The 21750-nt window shown below is 41.1% G+C and overlaps 1 protein-coding gene across 1 annotated transcript in view; it reads right to left on the reverse strand.

Annotated features, from left to right (window-relative positions):
- PTPRG (protein tyrosine phosphatase receptor type G) overlaps positions 1–21750 on the reverse strand; it is a 397823-nt gene that overhangs the window by 162365 nt on the left and 213708 nt on the right. Inside the window, exons 3-4 of the mRNA XM_082767913.1 lie at positions 21394–21573; positions 16255–16403 (exon numbers count right to left, since the gene is read on the reverse strand). Of these exons, the coding sequence (XP_082624039.1) occupies positions 16255–16403; positions 21394–21573 (329 nt within the window). The remainder of the gene's footprint in view (positions 1–16254; positions 16404–21393; positions 21574–21750) is intronic.

The raw sequence follows: 21750 nt of genomic DNA on the forward strand, positions 1-21750 counted from the left end.
TTAGTTAATTATGGCACTGCAATATTTTCACCGGAGGCGTTTTAGAAAAACTGCAGTACAGTGATGCTGTTTGTATTGCAATAGTTAAGGTGGTTTCAGACCATAAATTATAAACCCCATTTTTCAGAGTTTATGACAGGGCTATAAAAAAGGAACCAGCCTTAGCCAGTTTTCTTTTATGACATAAAAAAATTAGCTATTTGAAAGCTATACATTTATGCATGAGTTCAATGGTTTCAAATGATTTTCCCTTCCCACACTCTCCTGTTTGCTATATGCATAAAGACATGGCCACATTTGATGGCCATTCTCCTCTTCCTCCATACTGTGCCCCATTCCCTCACGCATATTACCGCCTAAAATCAGGCACTTCTGTTTTTCAGTAGGAATTCGTAATCTTATGTGAGTCAGCATCCCTGGACAACTCTCTGTAAGTATTTAGTAAGGAAATATTAAAGCTGTCATTTTCAATATGAGGTTCACAGACCCCTGGGGGACTAATTTAAAGGGGTCTGGAGAAGATAATTAAGAAGAGTCAGTCTCCTGTCAGCAAGCTTAAACTCTGGAAAAGGGCCTGCATTTCAGCAGGAAAGTGTTTAGGAGACTCACCAAAAAAAAAAAAGCTTAAATACTACAATGGCATAATATTATCTTTTTTTTTTTCCTCTCACCAAGAAGAACATGAATTTAAAGTAGCACAGAGGGTTGGTATTAGCTTCCAGTGAAGAGAGCTTATTCAAAAGCAGGTGGCAACCTCATAGGCTCAGAGCTTACGTGCCAGGGGCCTTCAGATGCCTGCTTCTGAAAGGACCGGTGCATTTGCACCACACGCGCTCCTCAGACACCAAGGTCTCTACTTCCCCAAGCCATTGCAGAGCGCTCTGTCTCCTGCTTAAAGTGCCTTACAGTCAAGCAGGAGCAAACTTACCAACTACACATGCTATTGAGTTGAAACTGAGTTACTTTCTGGATCTCAGTTTCTTCAGAGTTAAATACTGGAGGAAGAAAACGTTCTATACTTTTAATAAAACCAGATTCTGTCCTTGTCTCAACTCACCCATCCTTTGTATCTTTGGACTGTGATGGGACAGGCTGCCTGGAGAGACCTTCCCCTTTGTAGTTACTTCCTCATGTAGGAGAGCTAGGCTATGAACACACATACATGTACATACCAAAAGGGTACACAATGCCAGAAATGGAGAAGGCTTTTCCAGGACCAATACATGCACTGGTGTTTGTGGACTACTTGTCTTTCAGAAACCAAGGAAGCCACCACGTATCAACCACCACCTACCAAGTATTAGATCCACATGACACGTCACTTTGCAAATGGGATGCAAGATCCTAAGTCACTTACACACCTTTGTACGTTCTTCCCGCTACTCATTAATATTGCCAAAGTGCTCTGTAATATTCAGTTGGAAAGCACTATAAATGCAAAATGTTCTATGATAATCAAGCAAGTCATAGCATACAATTTGGTTTTATACGTGCTTTTCATACTCATAGTTTTAAACAGCTCTAGGCAGCAATTAGTTTTTTCAAGATAAAACAGTAGGTAACAGTAAAAATATAATCATTTTTCCTGACCCAATAGCTGATCACTAAAGAAAACGACTGTAACTGACAGCTATGCAACCCCTTTTCTGCCAAACTGGAATGAAACACAATATTTTCCCTTTCTCGTAATTATGCTTCCACAGCTAAGTACTCTCTCAGTCATGGCCTACTCAGGGCTACCTTTGTATCCTCACACCCAGGGGTGCCACAACTGAGCCGGATCAGCCTTTTACCCTCACACACCCAAAGCAACCTCCTAGGGCGGTGGTATTTCACTACTGAAACAGCACCAGCACAGGTAGGTGTTGCGCCTGCACCTCACAACAGTAAGCAATGATGCTTGGTTGTTGTATCATCCCTCAGTGAGTGGAGGTCCTGCAGACCCCCAGGAGGTGTGCTTCAGAACCTGGAGCACTTCGGGGTGCCAGGCTTGGTGGGTGCTCTCCTCTCCTGCCTGCTGGCCCCATGCATTCAGCATAGCTCTGTGAGAAAAGGCACTTGGCAGATACCGGGGGAATAAGCTTGTTTTCAGAAGCCATATCTGTTCCCACTCGCTCAGCTAGTTACCTATAATGCCCATGCTTATGTGGGTATTTCTGAAGGGAGTAGCTGTGTCCATTAGTCAACTTGTGGAAACACTTCCAGTTTAAAAAAAAATAAAATAAAATTACACTCAGCAAGAAAATGCTCCTCTCTGTTGTGGCAAATGCACAACTCCCATTAACACTAATGAGACTCACACATGCTTTGAGAAGGGTGAAGAACCCCTGAGTGTTTGAATAGAGCAATACCTACTGTTGTAAAGAAACACAAAACTATAGAAACAGTAAAACTGATCACCTCAGGCTGACACCGTGTCACCAAGATTTTCTAGTTGAACAAAACAACCTTAATTTATACATAATGTATATGTATGCATATATTAATGAGACAACGTAGAGAAAAATCACTTATCAAATATTAGTCAGAACTTCTTGAAAGGGGTAAGATATTTCTGTTTGAACCGCACTTTAAGTACCTTAAATTGAGATACCGAAACCTCTTCAACATCATTAACCTGGATTGAAAATAATCAATAAATAATCATTTTACGTGTAAGTATGAAAGGCAAATGTCTAATACATTACTTGTGAAACCCTTTTCTGTACTAATGGTTGCCATAACCTAAGGGATCGATTCCATTATGGATATTTACACAGTGACCTATTAGGAATACACGGAAGTATCATTTTTTACATTGATTATCCATCCTTAAAACAGATAGTAATGTATACTTAAATGCATGGATTGCAAAAATCATTTTTAACCTTTATTACATACTCTTTGTTGAAAAGAAAATCGTTTGAGCATCATGGTATGAAGGACACAATTTCAATTTATGTATTAAGAACAGAGGGCAATTACGAATGCATATGAGCAAAAAAAAAAAAAAAATCTTATTTTTAATAGTTGGGCAAGCAAGTGCTACCTAAAAAAACATAAACGTTTATAATCTGAACCCACACAAACAATACAGACAATTGCCGGGGAACCAGAAAATAAATACGTATTAAACCTCTACAAATCATATCTCCTTTCATTACTGCCTGAAGCAAAATCCCCCTTCTGAATAGCTCCAACATAAACTAGCATAAGCTTTAATAAGTATTCCTGATGCTGGAGGCTGTGCTTTTTAATTTGACAGACTTGTCCTATGTCAAGCTTCCAGTAGTACAGTAAATAGTAGGGCTACTGGGGGAGGTAACTGCGAAACCAACCAGGAGCCGCGGGGATCGCCTAAAGGTTAGGCAGAAACGCCAAGGATTAAAATGGCCGCCGGGTGCTTCCAGCCTTTCCTGACAGGGCTGCCACAGCTGCTCTGTGGGCGCAGGCCTCGCGCTGCAGCACTGGTCATCTGGGCCACCAGAGAAAGAAAAATCTCCTCTTTGTGCCTGAAGCGTAGGGAAAGTCAACAGGGCACGCAAGCAGCTGGGAAAGAGCAGCTGGAAACCAGAGCAAGGCAGTCAGAAAAGGCTCCTGGCGAAAAGTCAAAGGCTGCCAGCAGTGCTGATGCTTTCCACCTAGAGAGGGCAATGGTGATGAAATACTATAGCCCTGTCAAGGGGAAATAAACGTTATAAGCCTGACGATGATGATCACCTTTATCTGGTTATATTGTACAAGTGAGGTCTGGCTGTCTTCAGGTTAGTTTTACAGCTGAAGAGGAGAAACTGCTGCTTTTATTTGGCAGTAAGTCTGCACAGAGCTTCCGCTGGGAAAAGCAAAGGAAAAATAAACTAAAACCTCCAAGTACATTTAAAACAAGCTGTCACTAGGTTAACCAAGCCCCAAAGAAGGTGTATAGTACCCGCTCTTAGCAAATTCACTTAGTGATTATCAAATCAATTTAGTGATTCACCGAAGTGCCCGTCATTGCTCAGGGCTGTCGCCACACCTGTCAGTAGAAACCAGGCTCCGGCTCCACTCTTAAGGACACTACATGTGTCAAATTGAAGGTCCTATTCAAATCACAGCTTCCTGCCAGTTCTGATCTCCTCTTCCATCTTTCATGCCACAAACTGCTTAAAATGAAGAGAACCTTCAATTTTTTTAAAGTGCCGAGCTTTCCCCCCAGCAGTGAACCCAGTGGTGACGTGACAGGGATGGCACCGAGCCCCTTGGGCTGCCTCAGTCAACACCAAGCAACACCAGGAGATGGGGCAGGAGACAGGAGACATGTTCACATGGCAGCCGCTGCAACTCTTTCCAGCATTTATCAGAAACTTGAATTTTTGTTGTTGCTGCTATTAGGTAAATAGGTCTTTTTCAACTTGATCTCCAGTCTTGCTAGAGACAGAACACGTACACTGTACAATCGGGGAAACAATGCTGTCCTGCTGTACATCTCCTGTCCTTCACAGCAGCACTCATTAACAATGAAATTTCCAGTACGGTTTCAATTCTTTCAAAACACACACATCTGGAGAAATCCGGTGAGTCTATACAGAGGAAACATAGATCTAAATATCTCTCTGTATTTACATATATTTACACATGCTGCTTATCTTCATGAGTATTATTTCAAGCATGCACACACTATTTCTGTGTCCGGGGGCATGCATCACAATCCCACATATAATTCCCCAGGATCTAAAAAGATGTGGAACAGGAAGATACACTAACAGAAAGAAGCAGCATTAGGTTTAACCTAGTGACATTTTGGCATTATTAGCTGCACAGAGCCTGGGCAGAATCGCAATCTACAAAAGCAAAATCTCTGCTGTACCCAGCTCTCCGCCTTTCCACACCACGAGGTCTGCAGAGCCAGCAGTGTGGAAGTGTGTTTGAAATACCCCGTGTACAAAACGCCTTGCCATGTAAGCCCTGCAAGCTCTCAAACCTGTTCTGTATGAGGCTTGAGTTTAATCTTTTGAGCATCCTATCTTTTTAAAGCGTAAGCAGATTAAGCTTACTGAGCATCCTTCTTCAGCAATCATGGTAGATACATTAAAATACAGTAAATGAAGAGCTGATAAGACAGTAATGAATGCATTATCTCAAATCCCAGATTGCTATAACTTTACAGAAGTAAAGAAATGAACCTAAGAATAGACTTAAAATACTGTTTCAAGGATAACGTATCGATGTATTGATCTTATGAGTGCTATTATCAGATGGCTATCTCTTGGTGTCAGGTGAATTCATTCACTGCTAGAAAAACATACCAGGTTGTCAAGGCCCAAAAATTATTCTTGCTAATTATTTCCCTTCTTCTGCCCTTTCCACTTCCAACTTCTGCCAAATTATTCCTTGCAGTGTTAGCACGACCAGAAATGCTTTCCACTTGCATCTTACTTAATCACAATGGGAAAACACCTGAAGTGACTGCTAATAATGCAAGGATCACATTTGGGTGTTTGGCTATCCTTATACTACAAAAAGAATAAGAATGAGAACGTTTTATTAGAAGACACAAGGAGTATCCATTGTTGACCAGTTTTGACCAATTTGGGTCTCGGTCTTGCTATTACTAAACTGACTGATAAATCACCATATGGTTCAGTGGGAGGGCTAACAGGCCTTTCATAAACGGTGTGCCAGCAACAACAGCATGAAGCTTTCAACATTACTTAGTAAACAGCATGTGGTTTAACATCAGTGACTAGTATGATTGAGGGTATCTACTTCGGGTATTTCCTCGAGGCAACGGCCCCTAAAAATTTTCCTAGTTAAACTGGGAGCAAGAGAAATAACAGACGAGGTTGAGGAGAAAGACACGACTGAGGATTTGAGGATGGGTGACTCCATTTATGTTCAGGAAATAATGGGTTTTATTTTTATTCTCTTGAAATTTCATCTTTTGAATGCAGCTCATTAAGCGAGTGCTCACATTCCTGCCTCCCAAACAGAATGAGACCTCTCAAGCAAAGAATTTAAAATGAATCTTTTTTTTAAAACCTTCCCGCTATCTCCAATCTCGTGTTCTGAACTGGATGTAATGACATTTCTTTTTCTTAAGGGATATTATGGTTCTGCCTGGTATGTGCCACCAGAAGATTAAATGTGTCACTCAACACTCAGGAAGCCACCCTCTACTCAAGAGCCTGCCCTACAAAGCTCTGGACCTCAGAGAAAGGAGAAGAGAATTTCTTCCTCAACCAAGGTGATAAGAAACTAAAGAAAAGAGGTTTCCTCTTCTTTTTGGATGATTTCTGTCATTCTGACTACTCACCCATGGGTAGTTTTACATTTTAAGAAGTTAAATCTGTCACTCTTTGGGAACCCTTGAGCACTGCATGCAGGCTTTGAGCTCTGAATTTATCATCTTAGTTGTAGAGATTGCCACCCTGAAGGAATGGCAGGGCTTGACGTAGAAATAAAAATAATCTGAAATCAACTGAAATCACCCTTTCAGCAGTCCAGTAAAGGTAAAAAGGAAATGCAGGTAGTACTGCAAGCATGAATTTCAAAACACAGAACCCAGTTAAAACATCTTTAAAAGACAAAAATGACAAAACTCGAGTAATTTGACCTATCCCTGCCATGATCAAATCCCAAAGCACTCTCTCCTATCCATAACCAGATGTGTGCTACATCTTGTGCTGATGCATATTTTTAATTCTCAAATTGCATCACCACTCAGAGTTAAGTAAGGAAGGTACCTCCTGTCTCTCCATATTTTATCCCATGTCTGAGAGTTTGTTCAAAAATCAAATTTGCCCCCTATCCCAGAGAAGACTGATTCATCCTTAACTTATTCAGAAGACAGTTTCAATCGTCTTTTCCCGGACAATTAACAGCCCCCTGTGGAGTTACTAACGGTCTTTTGGCAGACCAGGTCCCATTTTCTGTGCTTGAATAAACTATTAACAAACTGTTAGCTCACTGCAGGGGGAAAAGCTCTTTCCCACCTGGTAACGCTATTTCTAATCCTGGTAGGAAGCCAAAATTCATATTTCTTACAAATGTGTATATCAGGAACTATGTTTTAATAAGAACTCCTGAATAGTCAATGGACAACGATACCCAAGCCCTTTTTAAGGGATACTATAACAAAGGTTTTCCTGCTGAGGGAGTGAGCAAGCTGAAGGCAGTGTGAGCAGGAAACAGAAAGGGCTGCTGATTTCCTGGAAATACGAGCCTGCTCTGACTGCTCTCCTAAGAGAGAGCATAAAGGAAAGCCCCCTCTGAGGACAGGCAGCCTGGATGGGATGGTGACAGAAAAGGACATTACGGGCCTATTGAGGCTTGTACTGAAAAGCCCAGCTAATTAGAGAACAAAGATTTTTGCTTATTAAGCTGGGTAGAAAAGTAGGGAGAGAGAGGACACGTATTCTGGGATATGACTGTTTTCCCCAAATTGCTTTTTCTTTACAGAAAGATAAGTGCTGTATGTCTCGAAGCATGAGCAAACACATACCTTTTTCAACCACTTGATTGTTATTTCATTTCTACCAGACAGTAAACACTTGCAGTGTTTTAGATCCTTTTTCAACTTTTGTTAACCTTCCCATCCTGTCTGGAAAATACAATGCCTGTGAACTGGGGAAATAACAAGGACTACATTCATATTGCTGCCTGATCTCTTACATCATGTGAAGCTTTATCATAGAAAAAACAAAGCAATTCATCCCTGCAAAGCCTGCGGTTATAGCAGCAGCAGCACTGCTGCATCCCAGAGCAGGAACTCCACTGGGGCAGACGCTACAGAAACCCAGCGAAGAGACACTATAAGAGCTTTTAAACAATGTAAGAGACAGCAGAGGGATTCAGGTAGGAAGGCAAGATAGAAAGTAAATACAATAATACTGATTAGCACAGTCTGCAGTGAATGCATTTCACAGCCTGCCTCCCCCCAGAATTAAAAAGCCTTTCAGCGACCCTTATAAAATTTCTTTTTAATAAAAACTTTTTTGGACCTTTGAGTAACAGGCAGCAAGATGTGTCTTTTTTTATGGTTAAAGCAAGCTTTTGATCATCCCTTAGAAAATACTTCTTCAACATGGTAAAACAGAAAAAAAAGAATAAATGTTCTGAATCTTCTAACTGGAAAAATAAAATCTGACGCAATTTATTCTCTCAGTACAAAATTACAGCAACTGCTTAGAATTCTACAGAAAAAAAAAAAAAAAAAAAAAAAAACATACAAAAATGCAATCAGTAAAGCACCAGTATAATAGACGATTTAAATCATTTCCTGCTTGCTTCCTGAAATCATGATTAACGTTGGTGAAATCTATTCCCACTGTTTGAGACCCAGTGAGAAGGCTTCCACGGGAAATACTGGCAGACAAGCTACCAACAAGCCTGTTAACCACATTAAGGGTTTTTTTGTTTGTTTTGTGCATGTGTGCACCAAGGAAACATTATCACTTCTTAACATATTTGTTTTTTGGTCTTTTCCCAAATGTTACCTATCTTTGCTATTTCCGGAGGTCCTACTGGAATAACCGTGAAGGATCATACACCTATACGGGAAGATGTTGCAAAGTTCAGGATTGTCAGACTTGCCTACAGGAAAGAGACAACACTGAGTACTTAGTGAACCTCTCATGTTTTTAGATAACACCATCACCATTGGGGTAAGGAGACTTGACACAGACACACCAAGGAAAGTTCCTGCTGAATGCCCCCCACCGAGTCTCTCAAAGTCTCCCTGCCCCTTACACCCAGGGCCACTAAAAGTTGCAGAAAATCAGATCTCCTCGCAATGTCATCCCTTGTCTTGCAGAGGCCTGCCAGATATCCTCTGATAGCCACCTGACATGGTGAAGCAGCAGAAATAGCTATCACCTGCTGCCTTCCTCCTTCCTCTCCCATAATCAAATAACTCTTCCAGAAGAACAGAATTTAGCAAGCTCCCACACTTTTTCCCTATTCTCCCCAGGTGCCCACAGTGAATGATGTTAAACTCAGTGGCCTAAAGACCCGGTAAGTTCAGCATGTAGAGCTCACCTTTACAGCTGGGGAGAGACAGTCCCATTTTTCTAACTTAGACAATCCCACATTTCAAGTAACAATCCTATTGAATCTGCTACCTTTCATTAAAGTAGCTCTTATAACTCTGTCAAATTCTCCAACCTTTGTATTGATTTTTCTCCTATTCAAAATAACTCTCCTTTACAACAAGAGCTGGCTGCCAGCCTCTTATCTCTTATTTTCACCCCATCTGATCCTCCTTCTCCTTGTCAGTCTTTCCAGGTTCCAATTAATCACGTTGAAAATCAGGGATTTATGTTAAGAAGAACGTACAACTCTTAGCTCATCATTAACATACTGTAATTGCAGTGTAGTGCTACTGACTCAGACCTTTTGAACAAGACAGTGGAAATCCTTTGTGGAAAGCAGGACATTTCCATCAAACATGAAAAGAATATCTAGATCATTTTACTGGATAGTTATTTCAAAATAAAACTCCGGATGCATCGTAGCATTTGCAATGACTCTAGAAATTACTGGGGCCTGGCAAGCAGCAGGAAGATGCAGCCATAAAACCAAACTGCTGTTAAGTCCCTAAATTTTTTCTGGGTCTTTACACGAACAGTCCCACAGGCTAACCCCTCCACTAAACATATTTTCATTTCAGACCATCCTCTCATGTTTCTTCTTAATTATCATAGGACATTCGCAGAAAAGATCAGCCAGATGGAGACTAAATATTTCACTACTACAAGATGAAGCATTCTGCACTAAAATGGAACCCTGATTGCAATAAAGTCATTAATTTAAGTCTCAGCTGATTCTCCTGTCAGTATATGGGAGGAACTGAAGACAAGTATGGGGAGCCAGTGCAACCGTTACTCTAAGGAAGATAAAACAGTAAAACAGTTAGAAGATAATGCTTGACTTGCCCAGCTCACAGTGCAACGTGATGGAAACTCAGCCAGGTGCTCAGCCAACATTCATGTACTTCTTGTATTAAAATTGCAGCACACTGTTTTCCTCATGAGGAGGAAATCTGAACAAGTTTTAAAAGTGATGAAAAGCAAAGAGGGGTAAAGTCTGGTGGAAGGTAAGGCTGAGCAACATTTTTTGCTTTTTAGTACCTTGTATATTTAGAGTATGCTGTGGCTATCTAGACCGTAGGAGACTGGGGGAGACAGAAGAAATTTAAGAAAAGACTTAGAAATCCTGCAAAATGTCAGTTTGACACCAAAAAAAAAAAAAAAAAAAAAAAGAAAGAAAAAAGAAAAGAAAAAAGAATTAAATTTGCAAATCCCCAAGCCATCTCCATGTCTGAATGATTAAGTCAGAGGTGCTGTAAGAGATGAAGATAGAATAAGCTGTGTGTGCTAATTCCCCGAGCACTCTACAGCACAGACAGCAGGGTTTGGAGCCAAATCCTCACTCAGAGTTTCACCAGCACATCTCCCATCAAAGTCACTGGGAGCTCTAAGTATCCCCATATAACTGTAGATTTAGTCCTTAGAGAGAATATTACAGTAGAATTACTTCAGACAGTCTAACTCTCTCCCTGTGATACGTTCCCAATGGCCCTCTTTGGGTCCTTCCATCATTTATTGACTTCTACTTTGCTACATCCTGCCAGATGGAAGCAAGGAAATTTGAAGAGCAACTAGTAAATGGAATATAAGGAAATAAACCCTGCACTGGCTCCCTGTTTCACAATTAGTCTTTACTTGTGCTTCAAGCCAACACCAGAGATCTTTGCAAAATTACAATTACCAGATATGCTGGATGCCAGAAATAATAAACCTAACTGCAACACAGCAACATAGGGTGCTAATTCTCTCCTGGAAATCAAGAAAACATACTGTGATCTGTTCTTCTTTTAGTATGTGAAAAAAAAATGCACACAAACCTAAAGACTCAAAACGCAGCAAGGTAAAACTTAAAACTTTGTTAAATCTTAATGAAAAAAGCCCAAATCCTAACATTAAATAGTAAATATCCTCTGCCATCCTCAGATGGGCAAAAGCCTCGACGAATACTGTAGATGACACTCCAGGGATGATAGGAAGACCTAGCAGCCAGGATACACCCCCAAAATATGAGCTAGTCTTGGTTTATACCCTGTAATAAAGGCTTTTGGGCACTGAATACCACGAGAGTAGATGAGGAGAGAGCAGTAGATGTTGTCTACCTTGACTGCAGGAAGACTTTTGACACTGTCCCCCACAACATCCTCACAGGCAAGCTCAGGGAGTGTGTGATACAGATGAGTGGACAGTGAGGTGGGCTGAGAACTGGCTGAAGGGCAGAGCTCAGAGGGTAGTGGTGGGTGGCGCAGAATCTAGCTGGAGGCCTGTAGCTCTGTGTCCCCCAGAGGTCAGTACTGGCTCCAGTCTTTACTGTGAAGGTGATGGAGAGCTGGAACACATTGCCCGAAGAGGGTGTGCAGTCTCCTTCTCCAGAGATATTCAAAACCCGCCTGGATGTGATCCTGTGCTCTAGGTGACCCTGCTTGAGCAGGGGGGGTTGGCCCAGAGGATCTCCACAGGTCCCTTCCATCCTCAACCACTCACGGCTTTTCTTCTGCATTAACATCTATATTATCACAGACAGCAGACAATCAAACATGAGAATTTAAGTGTTACAATGAGAGGTAGGATAATGAACGGTGATAACCTTTGGCAAGGAGATCTGAGCATTCAAATTAGAGCAACTAGCTGTAGGTCCAGACAATGCTGAAGTTAGTACGTATAACTCAAAGGGAAAAGGAAGAAAATCAAAGAAGGAGCGAGAACAAAGATACCACTAGAACATGGAAATTCTTCTAAGGAACATGCTTAAAGAGCAGCGAGAATTGTTAATGCAAAAGATTGTTTATAATAATAATTTCATGAAATGAATCAATCAACATAACATAAAAGCTCATTAATCAACATGAAAGGGTGCTAGCTCTTCATTTTCTACTGGAATGCTTTGTGGGTTGTTTTTTTATTTTTTAGTAGTAAAAAGTTTTTTGATTTTGTTTTGTTTGTTTTTGTTTGTTTGGTTTTTGTTGCTTTTTGTTTTAAATGGAGAACTAGAGTTCTCCAAAAACATGCATGCTGGTGCTTGTGGGTACCAAATCACATCGCTATTTCAGAAGCCAAGTTGATGTTCCTATTACCAATTTGGCCTAGACAGTGCAAGTTTGTTCATGTAAGATTAAAGGGATGAGGTCTCTATGGCATATTGCAGTATGGTCCTTGGAATAAGATTCTCATTTACTAAATAAATTACTGTATATTACTGTATAATGGTGTTCACATTATAACTGACAATTAGCACCATTAAAGAGAAAGCTCATAAACAGCCAAAGCTCACATCAAATTAACACAGTCATGATTAAAATCACTCTTCTGATTTCTGCTCTTCACAGAAATAATCAGCATTTTGCATAAAAATGAGTGCGAAGCAGCTCAAAATCACAGTGATGCTGGGATGGTGGTAGTGAACTCCGCCAGCACAGCACTGCCACGTCAGCTGTTTGCCTGCCTGTGCAGCTCTGAGCACTGGGTTTCCCTCCCGGCAGGGAGCCCGCACGGCGAGCCCTGCCTGCCGCAAGCTCAGCGCAGGCAGGGCTGGTAACCGGCACGGTGACGCTGGAGATTAAAGTCTGCAATTACTCCTCTTGGCTCTAATGAGGGGAACCTGGGTTCTCTCCTGGCCTGAGGGAAGCTCTTCTTCTTTATTGTAATTCTGTCACTTCGCCATTTAAATGGTTTCTAGCGTTTGCATGTTCATTTATACCGCTTCGGCTTCAGAAAGAAAAAGAAAACCTGAGCAATTATAACGGAGAAGAACAATAACAAAATACAAAGGAGTCAGCAATTCATTAAAATTTAGAAACTGCAATGTCAAAAACTTTTCTTGACTTCAAGAAAAAAGGAGAGAGATTTTTTCTAAACTGGCACAGAGCCCACATCCTCATTAGGATTTGTGCTCCACTCGCCCAGCAATGCGCTAATGGTATCGCTTTAATCTTCAGCATCGCAGCGTTAGCTTTACTGTGTTCACCAATGATGATGCTGAAATGGCAAGAAGGAGGAAAAAGGAAGCTTCCAGCCAGTGCTGACCAGGGATGGTATCATGAACTGGCACCTGGCCGTGGACAAAAGTTTGAGACACACGGACATCTCTGTTCCTGAATGATACTTCAGAGAAAGCCAAACTTATAATGGCTTCATAAGGATAAAGTATCATCAAGGAAAATCTGATCAATAAATAAGCAATCGAGACCATATAATGAAGGAAACCATTTAGAATACCATTACATATGCCATGGTTTGAAAAGGAATCACAATATGCTGCATATGCATAAAAGTACTGCAAGATAATACGCCTTTGATCCAACATGCCTTTAAAGTAGGAAACAAAAGGACATTCTCATATATCTTACCAACTAATTTAACATATAAATCACAAAAAAATATGATCCAGATGGGCTTCAATGAAGGAAACCAATTAACGTAGACAGCCTTACCATCTGACACATTAGTTGTAATAATAAAAACCAAACAACATGGTCAAACAATAATGCTCTGTATTATATCTGACATTTCTAATTAGTTTCTGCATCCTCTTCAAGAAAAAAGACTAGCAGCAAGCACTTTGTTTCCCAGAGGAAAAAACATCTAAACTTCATGTGTACAGAGCAAAGTCTGTGGATGACGCTGATCTATCTGCATTCCCGTGGGATGTGCTTTGGAACTAATGCGCTTTGCATAGTCCACATCTGGTTTCCCAATTAGACGCTGAAAATGTTTGCTTTCAACTGCATCACCACTGTAACTGCTGCAGGCCTGGAGTGCCATTACCTGCACACGCTCCTTAAAATCTTTACCTGTGTCCAGGGACCCAGAACAATCAGAGAGATTTGGGCTTTGGTTTCTGCAGGATGGGATTTATTTATTTATCCTTTCTCCAGCCTTCCTTCAAAATGTCTCAGAATGTCATTTCTCAAAGGAAGTACAGTATTTCTGGCACAGACCTCCCAGCATCAGGCTGTAAGGGTTGCATCAGACAGTTGCATGCTGAACTACAATTAGGATTACAAATTAAAAGCTCCACCACGCATACATGTACAGTTACTGTTTGAGATGTAAAATATCAATTGTATGGACTCCTTTTCATGTATCAGCAAGAGGAACACAGTTTCATCACCTTAGACCTTCTGGTTACTTTGAGCATCCTTTAAAATCCACCCATAAAAATCGTTTTCAGCATGTGATTTAGTAAAGTGGATCAACATTTGGAAATCTTGGGTAGGTGGTACATAGCAAAACAACAAGGACAGGCTTGTTTTGGAAACTGCTCTTCTTTTGAAAAATAGTAAAGGGATGGCTGTGGGAATTCTGCTAATGCATTCATATTCAGAAAGGTCAGAGATCAGAGGCTCATGTCATTGCAATGAATACAAATCACTTGGAAAATTACATTTTTGTTATTAGGATTAACACTAAACCTATTCGATATAGCAAATTATTTTGCATAGCATTCATAAACAGTAATGAAATTCAGAAAGGCAAACTCTTAAAAAAATATTTAAAGATGACAAAATTAGTATTCCAACCAGTTGAAAAGAAAATAAAGAATATTTAAATGAAAGGAAAAATATTTTTTTTAAGAATTTTCTTTTTTTCCCAAAGTAAAATAACATCCATTTGTCAAGCCAGTATCAAATAGCCTTGGCATCACACGCAAGGATTTGTGAAGTAGAAATACTATTTCTGACACTACCAAGAAGGCCCAGGCTCCTGTACCATCTCCACTCCCAGAAATTTCAAAAGAGGCGTTGACTGGCTTTGCAGACTTCCTGAGTGTTCCTTCTGCCTCCCTAAAATGGTCCTAATGAATACCAGCACTGACAACAGAGACAGAGAGGGAAGCACGACAGGCCTCTGCTCTGTGTGTTCAGGGTGGCCATTCGCGAGAAACCACAGCTTCATCAAACGAGAAGCTGTTGGAAAAAGTTTGCAATAAATAAATAAACAAAAAAATCTCTGCCTCAGACCATTCAACCTGTAGCTTCAGGTATTACTGGGAGGCAAAACAATTTTTCTAATTCATGTGGTGTGGCAGTTGGAGCAGACAGATGAAAACAGTGATTTTATTTTTTATTTTTTTTTTTGTCAGGTCTATTACAACCTTCCTTTGCACTTTGGGAGCCCATTCCCACCCTCTGAAAAAGTGACTCGGCTAAAGTGACACGTGATTCCTTATCGCAAGTTGGGGCCTGAATTAAGTTCCTGCAAGACCCAGTTGACAAGAAAACGACTTCTGTCCACGTGTGAGCTTTCTGTGAAAGCACAGGACCCCACAAGCTGCTCACATCCACATGTGACACCAGGATGCAACCTGCTTTGAAAGCAGGTATCTGATTACCAATAAGAAAAGGTAATTCCAGATAACATCTGCTTTATTTCACCAGGCAAAACCCTTGAATATAAAGTGAAAAGCATTGACAAACTCTGTTGACAAAGAAGACGTTGCACTGCCCACAGACAGACCTGGGACTATCAGACCCAACTGCATGGGGCTTCCCAGCAGCCCAAGGACTCTCTCTGTCGTCTGAAGACACATCTTTGCACTCAGCTGTTGACGGCTGCCCAGCCCCGTGCCCTGAACACGCCTGCTTTCACAGGATGCTGTGCCCGAGCTGATACCTTGCTCCTGCTGTGGCACAGCGCTCTGCCATGCTAGCTGTGCAGCTGGCTTGGGTCCGGCTGGCTCCTGCACAGGCAGAGCGAACACACAGCTGTTTGTGCAGCTCCTTGAGATGCCCTGCTAGCACGAGGCAGGGGGCTGCAGCTGAACACAGGTACGCAGAGGGCCGCCTGAGTGGAAGGAAGCAATGCCGATGAAAGACGGCAGTCTCAGCACGATGGCTCCCAAACCGCTGCTAGCTATTTGTTTGTAGGCATCATGGGAAAGGAAAGATTTGAAGGACAACGAGGTCACTTTGCGGATATTTGTAAGAAGATCCTCCCACACATGAAAAGCTTATGGGAGAAACCAGAAAAGTGGCTGTTTGAAACTTAGCCCATGGGACGCGAAAGCTGGCAACGCTAGCAAAGGAGAGCTCAGAGCTGACATTGCAAAAGCACATAAGAGATGATAGATAGAGTGCTGCGAGGGCCGGAAGGGCCTTGAAAGTGATATGTTCACTGAAGGAAACATTGCCCTATTTCACAGTCATCTCAAAGTACTGCAATACATTCTGATTTTATTTTTTTCGAGAACATAAGCACATGTCTTTGCACTCACCTCGACAGGGAACCTCTTGCCATTGATGCTGTGCTCAGAGCCTGCTGATCCGTTGCTTTGACCCCAGTGGAACTCCACCTTCTCTGCCTTGAATCTGCCCGGCAGCCCGGCACCACTGACAAAATAATCGTCCTTCAGCAGGATAGCAACTGCACACACAGAACACGGAGAAAGACGTTCTTAGCACAATTTTTTGAGGCATTTACGGTTTTTATTCATTATACTACAATACTTCTTCTAATGCAAATAAAAGGTGAGGTCATCATTTTTCTCTTTACAGGGATTGGTTTTAAAAAAAAGAAAGGCTCCAAGTAATGCTGGCTAATTAAGGAAGTGATTATGAAGCTACATAGTCTACAGAAAATCACAAAGGCCAAATTTCTCAAGGACTTTTTGGCCTCCTCATTGGACATTGATTAAAATTTAAATGGCAAACTTCATTAAGAACTATTTAATGTGGTTGCAGGGACTAACGACCAACCATGTTTCTTGGCCTTGTGATTCACTAAAGTCTGCAGATCACCAGTTCAATCCTGTGTCTGTTGGATTCCCTCTATGTTATCGGGGAAAAAAAAAAAAAAAAAAAGCCTGTGCCCTGTCCCACCTCTACTGCTGGATGTGGCAAGTACATTCCTTAACCTCCCTGCTTCTCCCTTCTGTAAAACTGGAGAGTGACAATAACTTTTTTTTTGAGACCCACTCATGCAAAGTTCTCGATAAGAACTGGACTTTGTTACAGGAACTCTGACATTATTATTATGTGATTCAGTAAGGGTCAAGAGGATCTTCTTTGTATTTTCTTTTCATTTTCAAAAGCCTTTATAACAATAAAAGTTTGACATCCAAACAGAGGGCAAAGTCATGGTGGAAGATGGTACATGTTACAGGGGTGGTCCCACTATCAACTAAATCCAGCTTTCCAACATCCATGCCTGCTGCTCTCACTACAAGATCACCTTCCTTTCTAGCATTTCCCATTTTTTAGCTTGCGCAATTCCTAATAATGACTCCTTATAAAATCATTTCTTCTCATCCTTTGCAAAACTAGTGCTTAAAAACAAAACTAAAATTAGCATTTTGTTCTTGTAAAAGCGATTGCAGACCACCACTTGCTGTGCCCAGAATCCTGTGATTAAAGTGTTGTGGGTTTGTTTGTTTTTTTGTTGTTTTTTTTTTGTTTTTTTTCCAATGGGAAAAGCTTAACACACAAGGATTTCTCTCTGTTCTCAATCCAACTGTGTCATCACAACAGGAACATTAATATAAATCCATTTTTATTATGTAACAGGGAGGATTTTATTCACTGCTGAAAAAACTAAAAGGCTAGTTGTGAAATAGAAGTTATTCCTCTGTTGGTGAATCACTGGCAGGCTGTTGCTGCAGGCTAGGCTTTCTGCCACACCAGGGCTGCTCTCCCTGTGAGTACAGACAGTTGGCTAAAGCAGCCTCATCTCAGGTGCAAGTGTGCAATTAAGAGACATCTAAACATTAAATTGTTTATGTTAAAACCACCTAAATGTTAAATTGCATCAGATGTTCAGATGTTTCTAAATGGTGCCAGTGACATCATGGGGCTCTTCTCTTCCATGATTTCTGGTTCCTCCGCACAAAAGTTTTTGTGTAGGAAGACCGGTGGTGTGGGACTGGCTGTAGGTCACTGTCTGTGTCAGCCAGGATACCAATGTATCCTTATTGAAATACAAGTGGCTAGAAGCACCACTGCTCTCTTCTTCCCTTAAAAAATTCTCAGTGAGCTCAGCGTTTTAGATACCAAAAATCTCACCCAAGTGGTTAGAAATTCCATAGACAAAATTCTAGGAGATGAGGAATACACGAAAGCAGATTTGTGTGCATCTGTTAAAAATCTCTGTGGGGATTCAGTTGCATCTAATAAATATTTGATAGTTCCTAAATCATTTATGGCTCTGTCAGGGGTCATTTTACTTGTTTTAGATGAATAATTAAAAGGATAATTAGGAGGATGTACAATCTGAAATGTTCATCTAATTGTTCATTTTACAGTATTTCTTAACGCTGCTGAGCTGTACAACACATGTTCCCATCACCTTCCCATTTTAGCAGCATGTCCTTATTTCCAATGATCTGGGGGTTTCCATCCCCTCCCCTCCACACAACTTCTGGTTTTCAGGGCTGGAACAAGCAAACACCATGTTGGAGGGCTCCGGGAGCCACCGTGTTTATCCAGCAATTTCCTCAGAGTGCATGCCAAAGAATCAATCCCCCACACCTACTCAGCTTAAAATACTATATAATTTAGATTTCAAAACCCAAGGAGGTGGTGCACAACTACCAGGATCACAACTGTGTGATGCCATTTGTAGGATCAGGCCTGGAGCTGTGTGTCTGTCACCTTCCTGAGGGAAAAACCCATCCCAGATACAAATCAGCTCTTCCCCCTTCCTAAGCAGGGCAGCGGGGCAGAGATACATGCCACACCTGCAGAGTACTGTACAGAAACACACCTCTGGCAGAAGTTTTGGTAGTTTTCTCTAAGTGGACAGTGTTTGTAAGAGTTTGAAGTGATCTAAGGAGGGGTAAAACAGCAGTGTCTGTGTAATGCTGGCAAGGGACCTGCTCCCACAGGCACTCTGTGGCCTCAGGGCAGGTTGGGCCTGCGGAATCCCTGTCAGCCTCAGGCCTGGCTGACACCAGCTAGCACTTAATTATAAAGTGGCACAAGCAAAAATAACTGTGAAATGTGCTTATACTCTCCAAGTGATCTTTACCACTTGGGAACCAGCTACTTCAGTGATCAAATCAAACCCACATTAGTGCCTTTGCCAGTGTAATCATGCACAAAAGCATTTCTAGTTAAGGCAGAGGCATAATGAATCCATTTTCATGTTCTGAATGAAGCTCTGTTTTTTGTACATTGTCTGTCCTTTACCTGACATGGGGGGAAAAGAAAGAATACAACAGATCTAAAGAGCAATAACCTCTTTGCCTTTTAACATTTCAGAGCATAAAAGTAAGTAATTGTTCCATCCTAAAAAATATATATATAAAGATTACTAGTCCAATAGCAATAACAATAACCCAAGCAACACATTTCCTGCCAGTTAATGAGCATCAAGGTTAAGGGCCTTTGGCTTTCCCTTGGACCCTGGTGTCTTTTAACCAGTCATTAATTGCTGAGAAATGCCCTCTACATCCATCACTATTGCTTAAACAGTTATTTAGTTTACTATCTCTGTCAGTCTGCAATATGAAGGTCTCACGTGGCCATCTGCTCCAAGACTTCACTGCCAAAATGCATCACAATTTATGGCACAACCTGCCTCTACTTTCTACCCATAAGCCAAAACATCCTACTTGGTTTGCTGCTCTGCCACTTACCACTTAAAAAATTAATCCCAGACAAGTTTCTTCGAAAGGTCAGAAAACCAAGAAAGGGAATGGAACTTGATAAAATAAGGGAGGAGTTAAGCGCTTAGTAGAAGAAATCACAGATGACAGCAAGGCAAAGAGAGTCTTCGTGTTACCAGTAAGAGATCGTAAGTTACCCAAGAAAAATGACAGTAACTGTTGCCCTGAGAAGAAGTAACTTGTCAGCAAAAATCCATACCCCAATGGGTGAAGGAATCAAGTAGAGCAGCAGTGCTAAAATCACCCAGCAGAGGAGACCAAAGATACAGCTTTCACTGCCAACTGCGTGGAGACTGGAAAATTCGCTGGCACGTTTCGGTTCAACATGGTTTCCTATTATATGTGCAGCAATATGTTCCTATTATATATTCAGTATAGCATTAGCATCTTTCTTAGAAGAAGAGCACCATCCTTTTTTCTTGGTATTTCTAATTATATTTATTGCTGGTTACTACAAACACTCCTTTGTGACCAAAAGGGCAGGGTGCATAACATGAATAGATTAATTAAGCACCAAATTTCCATAGCATTCAGCCTTCCCCAAACCTCATTTTGTTACAAAGGGCAACAAACTCAGAATTTCAAAGCAAACAGGAGCATTTCTTAGTGAAGCTGAAAAAAAAACTCAGTAATGCATCAAAAACCCAAGCTATGCTTGATGGTGGTTTACATTAACTAGATTTGCTTTGTAGTAAAAGAAAACAGGATCACAGCCTGTCACTCTATCTCATCTGAGGAGCACTAACTCCCAACTCCCACTACATCCCTGAATCGCTGGAACAGGATCTAAGGCATCTTGTGGACTCCAGGTTGTGGCTCGCACCCAAAGTCCCCTGGAAGCCATGGGCGTATCCGAGGTCAGGCTCTGTGCACAACTGTGTTGCACACTCCAGGAGCAGGTACATGCCCTGGGATTTGCTAGCAGACCTTCTGACTAGGAACCTGTTACCTAAAGCACTATAGACACGCATGTCGAATGTTAATAAAGATAAAAATATACTTCCAATAAATAAAATTGAATTAATTAGCGGTTTAATCCAATTCCCTAAAAATATTTGACCTTGTCAAATGAAGAGGGTGGCCTTATAATTTCTGCTTTTTACGTTTTTAGAATTAAAGAGTAATCAAATGCATGCAGCTTTGCATATAAATCAACCTTGACCTTTTGGTGAACTGTTTTGGTAAAAATAAGCAGTACTCTGACTGTTCTTTTCTCTGAAAGCCAGAGCAGACAGAGCAGAAGAGGATTCAGTTCAGTGAAGAACACAGTGCTATAATCATATCAGAAACACATTAATAAGCTCCCACTACTTCGAGCAGTTATTGCTCTTTCTTCTCTAAAACATCCCGATTTCTAAGACTTCTCCTTTCCTACAAAAGTCTGAGCCTTGCATCTCAGCATTGTTTTGGATTAGATGTTACTGCCTCCCCAAAGCTGATAATTCAAGGTTACACCTTGAAACTCCTATACAGCCTTTTATTCTGAGGAACAACTGACTACCGAGAGAATTTATATTGAGAGCCTAAAAAAAAAAATAAAAAACAAACCTTAAAATCTGCAGAACTAGCTTTGCACAGAATGCAAAGGCAGAGATAGGAGGCTGCTGCTGGAAAATTATATTAAAAAAAAAAAAAAAAAAAAAAAAGCAAACCCCAAACAACAGAACAATGAAAAAGGAGGAGAGTGAAACATGGCTTGAATTTTTAATTGACTGCAGGCACGCTATGGAGACAAACAGAAAAAAAACATACCCGTTTTCCCTGTGTTTTTCATCCAAGTCTTGTTAGAAGATTCATTGTCAAAACCATCAAGCTGCAGTTCTTGGTACTCGTCTCCGACATGAGCCTGATGGTCTATGATGTCTATGGGAGACTGGTGAGACCCTCCACACTTCTCACTAGAAGTAACCCAGTGCTCGGGACCATAAGTACCTGTTAAAGAATAGCAATGGAAATTAATATTCCAGTGGCTCAGCAGTTCTGGATAACGCTTAAGAAAGAGGATGAAGCACTTAAGCTCCCCAGGTAACACCACTGCTGTTACACTTCCCGCATTTGAAAAAGGTTAAGACTAGTAAACTTATGAAGAGATCGAAACCCATTAGCTTC

The sequence above is a fragment of the Aythya marila genome (assembly GCF_965140915.1).
Source record: "Aythya marila genome assembly, chromosome: 10".
NCBI classification, from domain to species: domain Eukaryota; kingdom Metazoa; phylum Chordata; class Aves; order Anseriformes; family Anatidae; genus Aythya; species Aythya marila.